The sequence below is a fragment of the Lepisosteus oculatus genome, chromosome 17, assembly GCF_040954835.1.
Source record: "Lepisosteus oculatus isolate fLepOcu1 chromosome 17, fLepOcu1.hap2, whole genome shotgun sequence".
Taxonomy (NCBI): domain Eukaryota; kingdom Metazoa; phylum Chordata; class Actinopteri; order Semionotiformes; family Lepisosteidae; genus Lepisosteus; species Lepisosteus oculatus.
Genome location: NC_090712.1, coordinates 19,815,535 through 19,830,705, shown reverse-complemented (window position 1 = coordinate 19,830,705; position 15,171 = coordinate 19,815,535). Strand labels below are relative to the sequence as shown.

At 41.1% G+C, this 15,171-nt stretch overlaps 1 protein-coding gene across 14 annotated transcripts in view; it reads left to right on the top strand.

Moving 5' to 3' along the window:
• dst (dystonin) overlaps nucleotides 1-15,171 on the top strand; it is a 172,066-nt gene that overhangs the window by 129,778 nt on the left and 27,117 nt on the right. For all 14 annotated transcript variants that reach the window (XM_069180055.1, XM_069180054.1, XM_069180064.1 and 11 more), the window contains 18 exons: nucleotides 370-531; nucleotides 1,094-1,264; nucleotides 2,398-2,564; nucleotides 3,162-3,321; nucleotides 3,497-3,823; nucleotides 3,982-4,066; nucleotides 4,339-4,580; nucleotides 4,973-5,179; nucleotides 5,828-5,947; nucleotides 6,055-6,162; nucleotides 6,446-6,664; nucleotides 7,977-8,180; nucleotides 9,549-9,780; nucleotides 9,867-10,093; nucleotides 10,755-10,877; nucleotides 12,415-12,516; nucleotides 13,329-13,430; nucleotides 14,923-15,096. In XM_069180055.1, the coding sequence (XP_069036156.1) occupies nucleotides 370-531; nucleotides 1,094-1,264; nucleotides 2,398-2,564; nucleotides 3,162-3,321; nucleotides 3,497-3,823; nucleotides 3,982-4,066; nucleotides 4,339-4,580; nucleotides 4,973-5,179; nucleotides 5,828-5,947; nucleotides 6,055-6,162; nucleotides 6,446-6,664; nucleotides 7,977-8,180; nucleotides 9,549-9,780; nucleotides 9,867-10,093; nucleotides 10,755-10,877; nucleotides 12,415-12,516; nucleotides 13,329-13,430; nucleotides 14,923-15,096 (3,132 nt within the window). The remainder of the gene's footprint in view (nucleotides 1-369; nucleotides 532-1,093; nucleotides 1,265-2,397; nucleotides 2,565-3,161; nucleotides 3,322-3,496; nucleotides 3,824-3,981; nucleotides 4,067-4,338; nucleotides 4,581-4,972; nucleotides 5,180-5,827; nucleotides 5,948-6,054; nucleotides 6,163-6,445; nucleotides 6,665-7,976; nucleotides 8,181-9,548; nucleotides 9,781-9,866; nucleotides 10,094-10,754; nucleotides 10,878-12,414; nucleotides 12,517-13,328; nucleotides 13,431-14,922; nucleotides 15,097-15,171) is intronic.

Genomic DNA, 15,171 nt, shown 5'->3' with positions numbered 1-15,171 from the left:
ATGACCTTTTCTGAGGAAACCCTCCTTTGAAAAGGGTAACATAAGCTCTGAATTAATATTTAATATTCCCTATGACAAAAAATTATCCATGTTAAAAAAAATTACCAAACTCTTCAAACCTCCTTCAAAGGGTTCCTGTTTGTGCTGCAGTTGCTTTTAAGGATATACAGTAGTGAGCTGTTGAAAATCTGAGGTAATGTCCCTCACCATGAAAAAACAAAGAGTGTTTCCTGCTCTTTCAACAGTACTTTGTGCCTGTTTGTCTACTGCATTCATTAACTCTTCAGACACAATCTTACTCTTAAGATATGCATGTTTTACCACAGCATAGCTGTTTGCAGTTTACTACATTATTTGTTTGAACTGTAGGTATTTCAGAAAGAAGAAATTGAGCCCCTGCAACTGCAACTGCAAGACCTGAACTGGTTGGGTCAAGGCCTCATACAAAGTGCTGCTAAGAGCAGCAGAACCCAAAGCCTTGAACAGGACCTGGAAGATGTTAACACTAGGTGGAACACACTTAATAAAAAGGTTTGTTCCGTTTTCATTATTTCACATTCCCTTTTCTTCTGTGCTTTCTTCTCTAATGTACTGCTGAAGTACAGTAGTTCAATAAATGCTGGTTCTTTGCTAGGCAGCTGGGTTTCAGAAATGTGAAAGGTATGACTTCAGAAAATACTGTAATTATAAAAGAATGTACATGATTTCAATTGTTCTGTCAGTTTTCCATTTATTTTCTTCATTTTATGTTTATGAAAAGTATGTTTCTGAAAAATAGGTCATACTCAACACAAATATATGTGAAACATTTCTTAAGCAGTAATTACAATTTGTGAGTGTTCATTTGCTCCATTCATTAACTCTGAAGGTACACACTGATGCATATATCACGTCACTGTAGCTGAAGCCATTTGCAGTGATAAAAACCATATCAATTTTTGTCTGTCAGTGTTTGCAGAACTACAAGACATTTATACTTTGCTTTATGGTTACTAAGTGTCTCAATGGGACTGGCAGAAGATGAAATATGCCCCGAAGGGGGAAAAAAGAGCTAATATGTTTAAGGGGGTGTATCCACACAATATGTCCACAGGTTGCTGAGCGAGCCACCCAGCTTCATGAGGCCCTGCTGCACTGTGGGAGGTTTCAGGATGCACTGGAGTCGCTGCTCAGCTGGCTGACAGATACAGAGGACCTGGTGGCCAACCAAAAACCCCCTTCTGCCGAGTTCAAGGTGGTCAAGGCTCAGATTCAGGAACAGAAAGTAAGTCACTTTATTGCAGAGGCCCAAGTCTTTGGCAGTGAATTGAGAAGTTCATATTTAGCACGGTGGAGCTGGGGGCCAGCAGGGATGAAAGGTGGCGTCCTGCAATCATGCACATCTCTGTACTTTAAAGCTCAGGACTGAGAGCCGTACTATGTGCACTCCTGCATTACGTCTGCTGAGAGTGTGAGTTAATTAAAATAAGAGTGCAGCACTTCTGTACCCAAAAGGTTGCAGGAGTAGGGAACAAGTAGTCCATCCATTGTTGTATAAGCCGGTTCCCTGGACTCTATCTTGAAACAGCAGGATGAGACCCTGGGATCGTTCAGCGACGCCACTTCCTCCTCATGCAGTCTCTCCACGCACGGCTTTGAATACTTGCAGTATAAGTCTTGCCCAAGTAGATGCGTTGGACATCTCATCCCTCCCCTTCATCACATCCTTCTGAAGATTAGTGCATTCAGGAACTGGGCTGTGATCGTTTCTATAATATTCCCTTTTATAATAGAAAACTGTGTGGTACTATGTTTGTCTCCTGTCAAGATGTTTAGTTATTTGCCAGATTTTGGTTGATTTTCATGGTGTATTAAGTAAACTTATGGTATCTATATGGCATGGGCTGGTTAGCAGGTCTTAGAAGTACGTCCCTACTTGTGCTTATTTCCTAGTAAAAGGAGGACATATGAGGTGTCTGTCACATATACAGTACACAGTAGCTTCTTTATTAATGTCTGTTTTATAAGAGATCTGTATTTCAGAGATGCAAATACCTCTGAGAAGATGCAAAGATATTATATTTCTGTTCTGCTGTGCCCTAGCCTTTCCAAACAAGTGTGTATTTTCCAGGATCATTGCACATGAATTTGAAGGCAAGCACAAAGAGCAAGTGAAGTTGAATGATAAAATCATTTTAGAAGAATTCTAATAAATATAAAAATTATTTTTCTTTCAAATACCCAGTATTTGGTAGTTTTTACTGCACTTGTCTTGGGTGAGCCCAGGTGACCTACAGTCCTGTAACCCGAGCAGTCAGGCGCCCAGACCGGACACTCTCATTTAAGGAGTCCGTACAACACAAGCTCGGCTTCACTTGCTTTCACTGCATACTTTTCTTTTTATTTTTCTTGTAACAGCTCCTGCAGAGGCTGCTGGATGACCGGAAACCCACGGTCGAGTTAATTAAAAATGAGGAAGGGAAAATGTCTGAGCTGGCAGAGCCAGCGGACAAGGAGAAGCTTCTGAAAGAGATTGGCAGCCTTGGGCAGCGCTGGGACACGCTGCTGAAGAAGGCAGAAAGCAGGTCTGTGAAACGGCCTGAAGTCCACCTGCTGATGAGAAGGCCTGCCGGAGACATCCACATTCAAGCTGTAGCAAGCTTCTTATCAGATATCGCCTGTTTCTGGGGCTTAAATACCTCAAAGCTCTTAGGTGTAGGAACTATTCTGAAAGCATTACCAGTCATGCCAAAAGAAAGTCATCTCTCTCTTCAAACAGCTGCTGCAGGGTTAGATTGTAGAGTGATGCTCTCATTCTTTTCCACTGAATTGTTAGTTTAATTTTATTTGGGTTCTAATCATACATTGTGTTAAAGCTGCATAAATACAGGGTTCTTGCCCCTTTTTAAATTTGGAGTAACTACAACCTACAACTTTTATACAGCATTATGGCCAACACTTGGACATAAACATCTGATTGATTAACGTCTCATGATACTGATAGCATGTTTTCATTGCTGTTTCTGCTTTGATTTAGCAAAAGTGTTCATGATGATGACTTTAAAGGATGAAATACCCAAAATCCATTGTTTTTGTCTAGAATTCCAGACAGAAAATTGTCTCATAATTTTTTTTGTTCATTAATCAGCCTACAATTGTGTTTCCTGTTGGCACTGATCTAGGCACCGACAGCTGGAAAGTATCCTAGTGGTAGCACAGCAGTTCCATGAGACCCTGGAGCCTGTTGCAGAGTGGCTAACAGCCACTGAGAAGCGACTGGCAAACTCGGAGCCCATTGGGACTCAGACTAAAAAGCTGGAACAGCAGATTTCACAGCACAAGGTAAAACCCGTAGGCCTCTTTCATCATAAACACACCCTTTCGTTTTTATGATTTCTCCGCTTCATGATTTGTTTAAGTACAATCATCGTGCTTATTCTTCTCTTTTGTTTATTATAATTTTTCATTTGTTTGCATGCTCCTTTTCTGTTATTTTATTTCCATTTTCATCACTTAGGCGTTAGAAGAAGAGATTATGGGTCATAGTAAAAACCTGCACCAAGCTCTAAGCCTTGGGCAGACTCTTAAGACTCTGAGTTGCCCTGATGACAAGCAGCTGGTGCAGGCCAGGCTGGATGCCACTCAGGCTCACTTCATTGAGCTTCAGGAGAGGTGCAGGAGGAAAGCAGCCATGCTCCAGCAGGCCTTCTCCAATGCCCAGCATTTCGGCGAGGATGAAGTGGCTCTTATGAACTGGCTAAATGAGGTGCATGAAAAGCTGAGTGACCTGTGTGTCCAGGACTACAACACGGAGGTGCTTCAGAAGCAGCATACTGAGCAGCTGGTATTTTGTTTTTGTTGTTTTATTTTATCTCATTTATAGCATGTCTCAGATTTGTTTTGGGTTTTTTTGCATTTGGTTGACTTCACTCACAGATTGTACACATTCTGTCACTTTCAAATGCTTTGTTAGTCGTTGCTGAAGTTCTGTCTTTCGTGTAGGCTCTTCACGAGGACATCTTCCTCAGGAAACAGAATGTTGATTTAGCCATTCAGAATGGATTGGAACTTCTGAAGCAGACTACAGGTGAGAAGACACCAGAGAAATTACTCAAATACAATAACTTAAGGTTTAGAAAGGAGAGGAGGCCAGAGTGCAACTACCGAGCATATGTGAAACATAAGAACTTCATTGTAAAAAAGTGTTTTTCAAGATCAGGTTTGAGCCAGATACTTAGAGACTTCTATTCATGCTGCTCATGGCAACAAAGTTGGTTTCTCAAGAGGTTGTGATACATTATAAAATGACTGCAGTGCTTAGGTGTATCATGAAGAATTATTTGCTTTTTTTAATTGCAGGTGATGAAGTTGTTGTTATTCAAGGGAAACTGGATGGAATTAAAGCCAGATATACAGAAATCAATGTGATGAGCAGCAGTGTTTCAAAGACCTTGGACCAGGCTCTGTCACTTGCAACTAAAGTGCAGCAGACTCACGAAGAGCTGTGTGTCTGGTTGGACAGTGTTGAAGCAGAGCTAGTGGCTTTTGAAGCCCAGGTTCCTGTGGGAGAACAATTATCTCAAGTACAGGAGAGGCAAAAGGTAAGACTGTCCAGGTCAGCTTGATTGCTATTATGAATGGTAAGGATGTCATTCTGGTTATATTGTGCTTCTGCCACAAAAATGCTTTAAACCTGAGGTCTTCCACTGACATACAGTATATTTAATTGTTCTCTCCTCAAATTAATTTTCATAAAAAGGACACTAAATGAATATTGTTTTTTTCTTTATTTAATTTCCTGGCATGTAAAAATGGAAGCCATTACACTAAATTTGTTATGTTCCTGACAGCACATTGACCATTGAAATGGCTTTGGGCTGAGCTAATTATTTGAGTATTCGTCATGACTGTATAACACAATTACCCAGACCGGCAGGACTGCAGGCACACACTCAGTGCGCAGAGTCACTAATGGAGTGGAATTCCTGTTCAGGAGCTCCTGAAGGAAGCCAGAGAGCACAAGGCGCTGGTGGACAGTTTAAATGAGGTGAGCAGTGCCCTCCTGGAGCTGGTGCCCTGGAGAGCGAGGGAGGGGCTTGACAAGCTGGTGTCCGAAGACAACGACAGGTACAAGTCAGCCACCGACGCCATCTCTCAACATGTGGAGGCGATTGATGCGGCCATACTGAAGTCACAGCAGGTAAACGGCACCACTGTATGTACAGCCAGGGGCCATAAAAAATTCTGCAAAAGCTAATGGCCTTTAACTGCCTGCTATAAAGAGGGCTTCTTACCAGAATGCAAATTGAAAACCTGGAAGATTGTTATTTAAGAGTGTGAAAGACATCTGCCTGCCAAACCAAAGCTAATTGTTCCATTGTTTGAACCATCTGCCTGATTGTGTTTTACTGTCCATTGTTCAGCAAATATGTAAAAGAACTGTGACGGTGTTTTAAAGGCTGGTAACTTGTTCTGAGGACATTTTCATACTTATCTATATAAAATCCAACAATGATGTGTTTGGATCTAGGACATTTTAAACATGATAAAGAAAGTATTTGTCTTCAATGTAAATCTGTAGAAGTTTCATAATATGTACTGTATGGCAAAATCCCTGTGAAATCTCTGCCTTATTAAAAAAGCAATTATGAGAAAATGTCATCCAGAACAAATAAACTGTAATCAGATGTCAAAACATAATTTTAGGTTTACATTTATAAAAGGGAATGTCTCCATGCAAGGTTTTGTAGTGCCTTTTAATAAACAGTGGTTCTGTCCTGGATACAGTACTTGTAGGTGGATGTAGACACTGTGCTTCCCTGTCTGACTGTGTGTAAATGTGATCTAGTTTGAACAAGCAGCTGATGCTGAGGTTGCCTGGCTGACAGAAGCTGAGAGGAAGCTGACTTCAATGGGGGAAATCAGGCTGGAGCCAGATCAGACTACAGCTCAGCTTCAGACACAGAAGGTAGAACTCAGAACTCTTGCATTCACTGTATTTAACTGAAAACAGGACTGCCTTCGATAGCCTCACTCAGCAGCATGCAGTAAAACCTTCTTTGTTATCACCACTAGGCCTTCTCCATGGACATCATGAGGCACAAGGACACCATTGATGGAATTGTGAAAACCGGAGAAGCGTTGATGAAGAGCCGAGACGAGGAGGAGAAGCAGTGCTTACAGGTGCACTGAACTTAAGATCAGTTTCTCTCCAGTGAGAGTTGTTACACAGACAAAAACAATAGTCTCTACAACAGTTAATGCTAGTGTTTCGTTGAAGGGCTAGCGAATGTGTTGAAAGAACAGCTCAGATTAGACAATGAAAGTGATATGTACACAACACCACAAACCCACTTTCCAGTGATTTATAATCAAGTGGCGAGCTCACTCAGAGGATGTGTGCATGTTGTTTGATTCGGTGGGCTTGTTCTCATTTGTCATCGCTGTTGCTGTGTCCATCCGGCAGGAGAAGATTAAGACCCTCCTGGATAAGTACAACGCCGTCAGCCAGATGAGCTCCGAGAGGAGCCTCCAGTTGGAGCGAGCGCAGTCTCTGGCCAGTCAGTTCTGGGAGACGTATGAAGAGCTGTGGCCCTGGCTTCAGGAAACCCGCAGCCTGATCGACCAGCTCCCTCCGCCAGCCATCGAGTACGACACCCTGAAGCACCAGCAGGAGGAGCTGAGGGTAAGGCTGCCGAGACTTCCAGCTGCTTTCCGCACTGAGCTCAAACTGAGGAATACACGCTAGCCTCAGTTTTCATTCTGCCCCACTGCTATAAGAGGTGTGTTTTTTTTCTGAAAGATTCCACTTTCGAATGGATACTTATTTTTATTTCACACACGCCGAGCACAAGGACAGGGAGCGTGACCATGTGTGTGTTCTCCTGAAACATGCACTTGTCATATGCTTCAGTTAGCCTCTGCACTGAAGACAGGGAGTTTGTGATCCCTTGGTCCCTGCTGGCTCTCGTCCACATCATTCATCACCACTAGAGTCACAGTTCGACTGTGTTTGGCTAGCAGTGGTGTTGGCCAGACCTGAGCTGGTGGTGTCTGTTCTGTTCAGGGGTCATGTTGAGCTCAGAATGGGTGCTTTCACTGGTTAAGCCACTCCTGAGTCCCCTTTGTACCTTTTTAAAAATGAGTCATTATACTGCTGGAGTATATCCTATGGTTGTAGACTCCAGGGTGATTTGAGGTGGATGTCCATCCAGTTTTGTTTATCACAGTAGCCCATAATTTTTCCTCTTAATGCTTGGATGGGTTCTCTTGATGCAGTAATGAACGATTCTTTTCCTGCTTACAGGGCATCTGATATTGATATGACCTCATGACAGCCCGTTCTCAGCATTCTGCTATTTGCCTAAAGCAGGTTTATGGTCCCTACATTACTATGAAGGAATGAGGCAGAGCTTAAAAGAGGCAGAGTGGGATGGTCAGTGAGTCAGTGAAAGTCAGTGGACCAAATGACTTCATAAACCAATTAATAAAATAGAAGGAGAAAGAAAGCGCCTCATTAAATTATTACAAGAGTGTGTCCATTTACAGAATTGAGTACAATACATTGCAAGGACAGGAAAAAATGATATTAGAATAGTGGAGAGAGAAAAAATTGCATGGCAACACATGCAACATTGCATTTCTCCAGTACCGGATGAAGCTAAGGTTTCTCGGAGACAAAACATGCGAAACTTTCAGACAGTTAGAGGGGAAAGGCTACTAGATCACTGAGGTGCTCATCAAAGAAGAAACGGGGATGGGTCTCAGGATAGATCAACAAAAAGATAAATATAGTGCTAACTTAATGGCACTATTATAGGACTTATGATTATGTGATTGAATTCAGAAAAGACATTTAGGTGTTCTTGATTTAGAATGCCAGCACCCGTCCACAGATGGAGTGATGGAGAATCGGTCTGCGGGAAGAACAGAAGTTACAGCTCCTGACCGGCTACGATAAAAACATTAACGGATTATCGGTGTCCTGCTTCTTACAGCAACTGCGGGAGCTGATTGCAGAGCACAAGCCGCACATTGACAAGATGAACAAGACAGGCCCGCAGCTGCTGGGGCTGAGTCCCGTGGAGGGCGTCTCTGTCCGGGAGAAGTACACGGCCACGGACCGGCTCTACGCCCAGCTGAAGGAGGATGTCAAAGAGCGGGCCGCAGCCTTGGACGAAGCCATCTCCAAATCCACCCAGGTACCGGCTGAGGGTTTGTCCTTCAGATGCCTTTTTCCTTTTGAATGAGTTAAATTAGCTTCATCATTTTGACGTCTCTTACGCTCAATACATCGCTGACCGTCAAGCATGTCATGTTCTGTCCATTAAGCTGTCCAGACTTTTTGGTCTATAGTCTTCCCATGTTTCATGCTTTGTCAATGTCTTTGCCTTTCATTCTTCTTTTTCTTTCCCTGTGTTTTCCACACCATCCTCGATAACATTGTTTGGTTAACAACTTTTAATATATCATCCAGCTTAATGAGGTGAGGCATAAGGTTTTGCAGTGTGACTTCTGCATTCACTTCAAGTCTTCCCAAGATGAGCTAACCTCTTGCATGTTCTGTACAATTTGTTTTTTATGTGTGAGTTCTGAGTTTTAACAGATACAGTTAAATAACTTCTGCAGTAATGTGTGTCCCAAAAGCTGCATGGCAATTCTTCTGAAAGATTAAAAAAGTGAAGCAAAAAACTAATGACAGAGCTTCCTCATCTAGGACCATTCATCTCTATGGTCATCTCTGCCAGCTAAAAGGAAAACTTGTATCTTAATGTTGACCAATACCCATCATGCTGTATTCAAATTTTCTAAAGCTAAAATGAGATGTGTGTTGTTTTTTACTGTAGAATGATGGGTAGATTAGATTCCAAGAATGTATAAGAAGGCTTGTAGTTGTGACGTTTTCATGGCTTGAAAAGTTTGGAACTCTCTATAAGACCAATACAGTATATTGTATAAATAGTGTTCTGATTGTCTCTTTATCTCTGTTTGAATGATTGTCATTGCCTTGCTTGCTGCCTCTTTCCCTTTTAAACAAGTAAAAGCTACAGTATACAGCGAGCTTAAACTTGACAACATGCTGTATCCAGAATCTGTGATACATTAGCTAAGCCTTGGGAAATGCTTAAGAGAAATGTAGTTGTCTGGAGATGATCTTTTTTTATGATGGAAAATTAACATTTCAACCAACCTTCTAGTGGTTCAAAGCATTGTATTACTTTTGGAATTGGCAGTGGTATTTCTATTCAAATATTTCTGTGTTTGTAGCTTAACAGAAACCTTTTAGAAAGACAGCCTTTGTTTTGTCTTTGTCTCATATTTATTTTACTTTTATCTTGCTTTAAGTGTTTCCAAAGACTTACCAGTATAGTGGTACTGCACATCTAGCTGGTTTGGGCAGAGCTCTGATAACATTACATGACTGGGCTTCAAAGTGCACGATACTTGCCTTTATCAAAGCATGAAATGTCGGAGCTTTCGCAAGTAGAAAATGGGTGGGATTCACAATATATTTTGTTTAATTGAAAAAGAAACTTCTTAAATGATCTTTTCCTTCTCTTATTGTACAGTTCCATGACAAAATTGACCCAATGCTCGAGTCTCTGGAGCGCATTGTGGATCGCCTGAGACAGCCTCCCTCTATATCAGTGGAGGTAGAGAAGATCAAAGAGCAGATTGCAGAAAACAAGTCCGTGTCTGTAGACCTGGAGAAGCTCCAGCCAGCCTATGACACTCTGAAACAGCGTGGAGAGGAGATGATTGCACGATCAGAGGGCGCAGACAAGGATATATCAGCTAAAGGTAGCTTCACTCTTGCATTTTGTGGAAAAAATTGGTGTGTTTTTTTGCTGCACTGACTGAACTGAGGTTTTTTTTCTGTTTTTCAGCTGTGCAAGACAAGTTGGACCAAATGGTGTTCATCTGGGAAGATATCCAAGCTCTTCTGGAAGAGAGAGAGGCTAAACTCCTGGATGTGATGGACCTGGCAGAGAAGTTCTGGTGTGATCACTGTGCTCTCATCGTCACTATAAAGGACACACATGACCTCCTTCGAGAGCTGGAGGAGCCCGGGGTCGATCCCTCTGTGGTCAAACAGCAGCAGGAGTCTGTAGAGGTCAGTGGGCACCCTGCTGTGTCCGTGGGCTAAATTCAATGGTCTGTTGGGCAAGGTCAAGCATGAAATTCTTAACTCACCAGTCAAATCATCAATCATCAAATGCCCAGCAGTGCAGATGTACTTACATGCTGTTTCCATTTGCGTTTTCCCTCAACATTTTTAATTGGAATGCTGTGCTTTCAGATGTTTCTGATTGCAGTTGCTTGCTTTCTTCTAAAGTCGCAAAAGCATTAAATGAAAAGCCTGTACTGGCTAGTTTAGTCTTGCATTTCCAGGTTACACCTTCACACATCGTCATTGAAATAGCATGAATCAGAGAGACCAAAATAAAACACAATATGTTATGGTGATCTTAGCGTAACTCTTTATGAATTAGAATTCATGTGTGTTTTTTCTAATTAATATACAATGCTGTGCCTTATATAGTGCCCCTGTCACATTATAATAGCTATTGTAACAAAGTAGTGTTTCAAACAATACGGTAACTGTGTTTGCAATACCCACTTGAATATTTTTCAAGGGAGAAATAACCTGTACTCGTTCCTTTACAGCCAGTGCACTTTGACCCAACTCCCCACTCAAACCAAGAGTTTAATGTTGAAAATAAAAAGGAATAAAATAGAAAGGTGCTGTCCTTAGTGCCACTTCTTTCTTGCAGAGTTTCAAGGAAGAAATAGATGGGCTGCAGGAAGAGCTGGATGTGGTTCGTAACCTGGGAGCTGAACTGCTGTCTGCCTGTGGGGAGCCTGACAAACCTGTCATCAAGAAGAGTATCGATGAGGTAGCCACACCAGGAGTGAAGAGCTAATAAACAGCTACCTGTTTGAAACGATAGTGACATTACTGTAGCAAGTTCACACTGCTTGAACTTGTTTTACCACAGCACAAATAGCAACAATGCTAAAAATATAAAAGATATTGAGAAACACATAAAGTCAAATTCACGTATAATCATATTTTACCCTACAACCCTTATAAAAAAAACCACTAACCTCTTATGGTAATTCAAGATATTAAATATAAGTCTAAAAACAGAAAATAAAAGTTAATAAAATGACTGTATAGGCTCACTAACTTGCTTTTGTAGGTGTGCTTGACTAATTATTCAGAAAATAAAACATTTTTCAATATTTATTATTTTCTGGAGTGTAAGTTGAGAGCATGTGAATTGCGAATTGACTGTATTTGAGGTTCTTCATCAGTTATGTTAATTAAGGCTTAGGATAGCAGTATCTATAATTTATGACGTTTAATTTACTTTAGAAATCTGGAAAAGTCCTGTCGCATATTTGTCTTTATTATTGTTCAGCATTGTAAGACACACATTACTTGATCTTCTTGCTGAACCTGCCTGAGTTATTCTTCATGCACAGCTGAACCCCTCCTATATTAAGAAAAGTGTTATTCTTCTTGTGCAGGTGAACTCTGCCTGTATTAAGATGAGCATTATTCTTCTTGTGCAGGTGATCTCTACCTGTATTAAGATGAGCGTTATTCTTCTTGTGCAGGTGAACTCTGCCTGTAATAAGACCAGCGTTTTTCTTCTCGTGCAGGTGAACTCTGCCTGTATCAAGACCAGCGTTATTCTTCTTGTGCAGGTGAACTCTACCTGTATTAAGACCAGCGTTATTCTTCTTGTGCAGGTGAACTCTGCCTGTATTAAGATGAGCGTTATTCTTCTTGTGCAGGTGAACTCTGCCTGTATCAAGACCAGCGTTATTCTTCTTGTGCAGGTGAACTCTGCCTGTATTAAGATGAGCGTTATTCTTCTTGTGCAGGTGAACTCTGCCTGTATCAAGACCAGCGTTATTCTTCTTGTGCAGGTGAACTCTGCCTGTATCAAGACCAGCGTTATTCTTCTTGTGCAGGTGAACTCTGCCTGTATCAAGACCAGCGTTATTCTTCTTGTGCAGGTGAACTCTGCCTGTATTAAGACCAGCATTATTCTTCTTGTGCAGGTGAACTCTGCCTGTATTAAGATGAGCGTTATTCTTCTTGTGCAGGTGAACTCTACCTGTATCAAGACCAGCGTTATTCTTCTTGTGCAGGTGAACTCTGCCTGTATCAAGACCAGCGTTATTCTTCTTGTGCAGGTGAACTCTGCCTGTATCAAGAACAGCGTTATTCTTCTTGTGCAGGTGAACTCTGCCTGTATTAAGACCAGCGTTATTCTTCACGTGCAGGTGGACTCTGCCTGTATTAAGACCAGCGTTATTCTTCTTGTGCAGGTGAACTCTGCCTGTATTAAGATGAGCAGTATTCTTCTTGTGCAGGTGAACTCTGCCTGTATTAAGATGAGCGTTATTCTTCTCGTGCAGGTGAACTCTGCCTGGGAGACCCTGAATAAGACCTGGAAGGAGAGGGTGGATAGACTGGAGGATGCCATGCAGGCAGCTGTTCAGTTCCAGGACGGACTGCAGGTACAACAACTCACACGTTCTGGGTCAAGACAAGCTCTGTGTTTTGTGTAGTGATGTTATACTGAGTAGGTTTATTCTGTAATAATGTGACATATCATTTTCTCACTTTTTATTGCCCTAGAAACTGTTTTCATATGTGTAAAATTCTTCATTGCTTCTTTTGCTCCTTTCGTGTTGGCTTCACTTACGTTCTTTAAGCATGTCTTCTCGTTATGTTTTTTGTGGTAAGTTGTAAAGTCATTCATTTTTTTTGTTTAGCATTTTTCAACAATGGACTAACAATAGATGGGCTTTGTGCTCTGTGTATTCCTTTGTGCCCTCATCAATCTGTTCCTCTGGGTTTAGTCTTTGTAGTGTTTAAAGCGGTGTGAAATACTGAGAGAGCTGTTCTTGAGTGCCCTGTGGAGTTTAGCTGCCATTTTTAGAGGGAAGAGTTGCCCATCAGAGGAACATGTTGGTTAACTAAGAGATACAGTAAAAATGAATAAAAGCTGAACTTCAAGTGACAAAAAATGCAGCTATATTTAGCATTATTGTAATTTTTAAACTTACCTCATAAGTCCCTTGAGTATTAACTGTATTGCTACCTTGTGCCTCATTTAGCCTCTGCCCAGAGGTAAGAGGTTGGTGGTACCCTTATACTAAAGGGGATTATAAAGAGTTATTTTTTTCATTTGAGTAAATTTGTGACTTTTTAACTGATTTTACATAATTCCCAATTTAAGTTGTGTGAACACTGGTTGTGTGTAAATGGTAGAAAGCTAGAAAATGTGTGCAGAAAGGTAAATGTTATCTTTGTTCTCGGTCTGCAGGGGCTGTTCGACTGGGTTGATATTGTCGAGAATAAACTGGACTCTATGTCACCAGTAGGCACGGACCTGGAGACTGTGAAGCAGCAAATAGAGGAACTTAAGGTGCAGTATGCAAGTTGGAGTCATTATATCCACTGTAGACAGAAGTTCAAACATGGCAGACTTGTGTAATCCCATACAGTACTAGCCCACTAAGGACAGTTATCTGTTCAAACTAGAAAACTGTAATTAATTTGCAATATACTCTAGGACTGTCTTTACAAAAATGTACTACAATAATGAACTACAGTAGTACTGCAGCAGAATTACTCTTTAATGGTCTTACTACGTTGGATTCAGTCATTTAAATTAGTGCTATTGCAGTATATGCAGTGCAAATAACTATAGTTATGCCTATAACTATAGTTATAGTGACACCTGAAGAAGGCTCCACGGCCGAAACGTTCTGTTCTCTCTCTTCTTTTTTTCAGCATGGAATAAACCTGTTACTTGTTCCCTTGCAGCCTACGCATGCTGACGCAGCTCCCCACCTGGACTAACTATAGTTATGCTGCTTTGGCACTGTACTGTATAACAGCAGTGACTTAGCTTTCATTTTACTGTTTATGATTGTAAAAAACTGAATAATGTGCCTGTTTTCGGGTGTTCTTTGCAGACTAAGATAATCTGTGTTTAATTTCACCTCTCTTTTGAGATGATCTGTATTTCAGGCCACTCAGTGTTTTGCCTTCCCAGTCTCTCAAGCAGCACTATTTTTAATCCCACAGCCTATTGAACTGGCATTGGCTGCAGTTTCACAGTTTAACCTAGAATGGATTTTTTAATAGCCGTGGGATTATTTCTGTCATCTATTAAATGAGTCTTATAGATAAATCTCCCTTTCTCAACAGAATGGGGATGTGTACAGTGTACCATTATCAAAAAGACAATGTTCACAGCAGTTTCATTAACAACAATACATCCTTATCCTAAACTTACTTTTACCTTTTACTCAGTTGGATGTTCTATTGAAGGAACGGGTGCTGCTAATTACAGTTTATAGGGAGATAGGATTGTGGAAACTAAACACCAAAAACAAAGAACCCTATCTTTATTTAATCATCCCATTTCTTTTTAAACCTGTACTGTAAGACATGATTATTTCTTTTGTTTTGACAACAGTTATCAATGATGGTATCCTTTGGAGAATCAGGTAGAGTTAATTTTAGGTACTTAAGGCCAAAGTTGATCTTAGCGCCACTGCATAAGCTTTGTTATGTGCTGTACTTCATTAGGAAACTATTAAGGTTATGCTTTTTTCAGTGCTTGACATCTTCCAGAGGCTGTTTTCTGTAGAGAAGATGTGGAAAGCTAGATGTTGTTTGGTTTTTCACAACTAAATTTACACCTCTCATCAATTGCAGTGTAGATCATGTACCTTCTGATATTAGATATACAAATAGGTGTTCTTCATGTCCAGAACTTCTATGACAAAGCCAGCTCTCTGTGTTTTATAGTACATTATCATTCACAATGCAGTCGCACTCTGCATTGCACATACTTTCTGCTCTGTGACTAAGCCTGAGGGCTAATGGTGTTCAATGCTGTCACCCAGGACTTCAAGGGAGAGGCCTACCAGCTTCAGATTGAGATGGAGAGGTTGAATCACCAGGCTGAGATCCTGCTGAAGAAAGTTGCTGAGGAGAGTGACAAGTGCACCATCCAGGAGCCCCTAACTGAACTTAAAATGCTGTGGGACAACCTTGATGAGAAAATTATCAACAGACAGGTAGGACTGGATAAAAGGTTGTTAATAAAACTCCACATCTGTTTTCATGTGTTTAAAGTATATTTGTATTTCAGC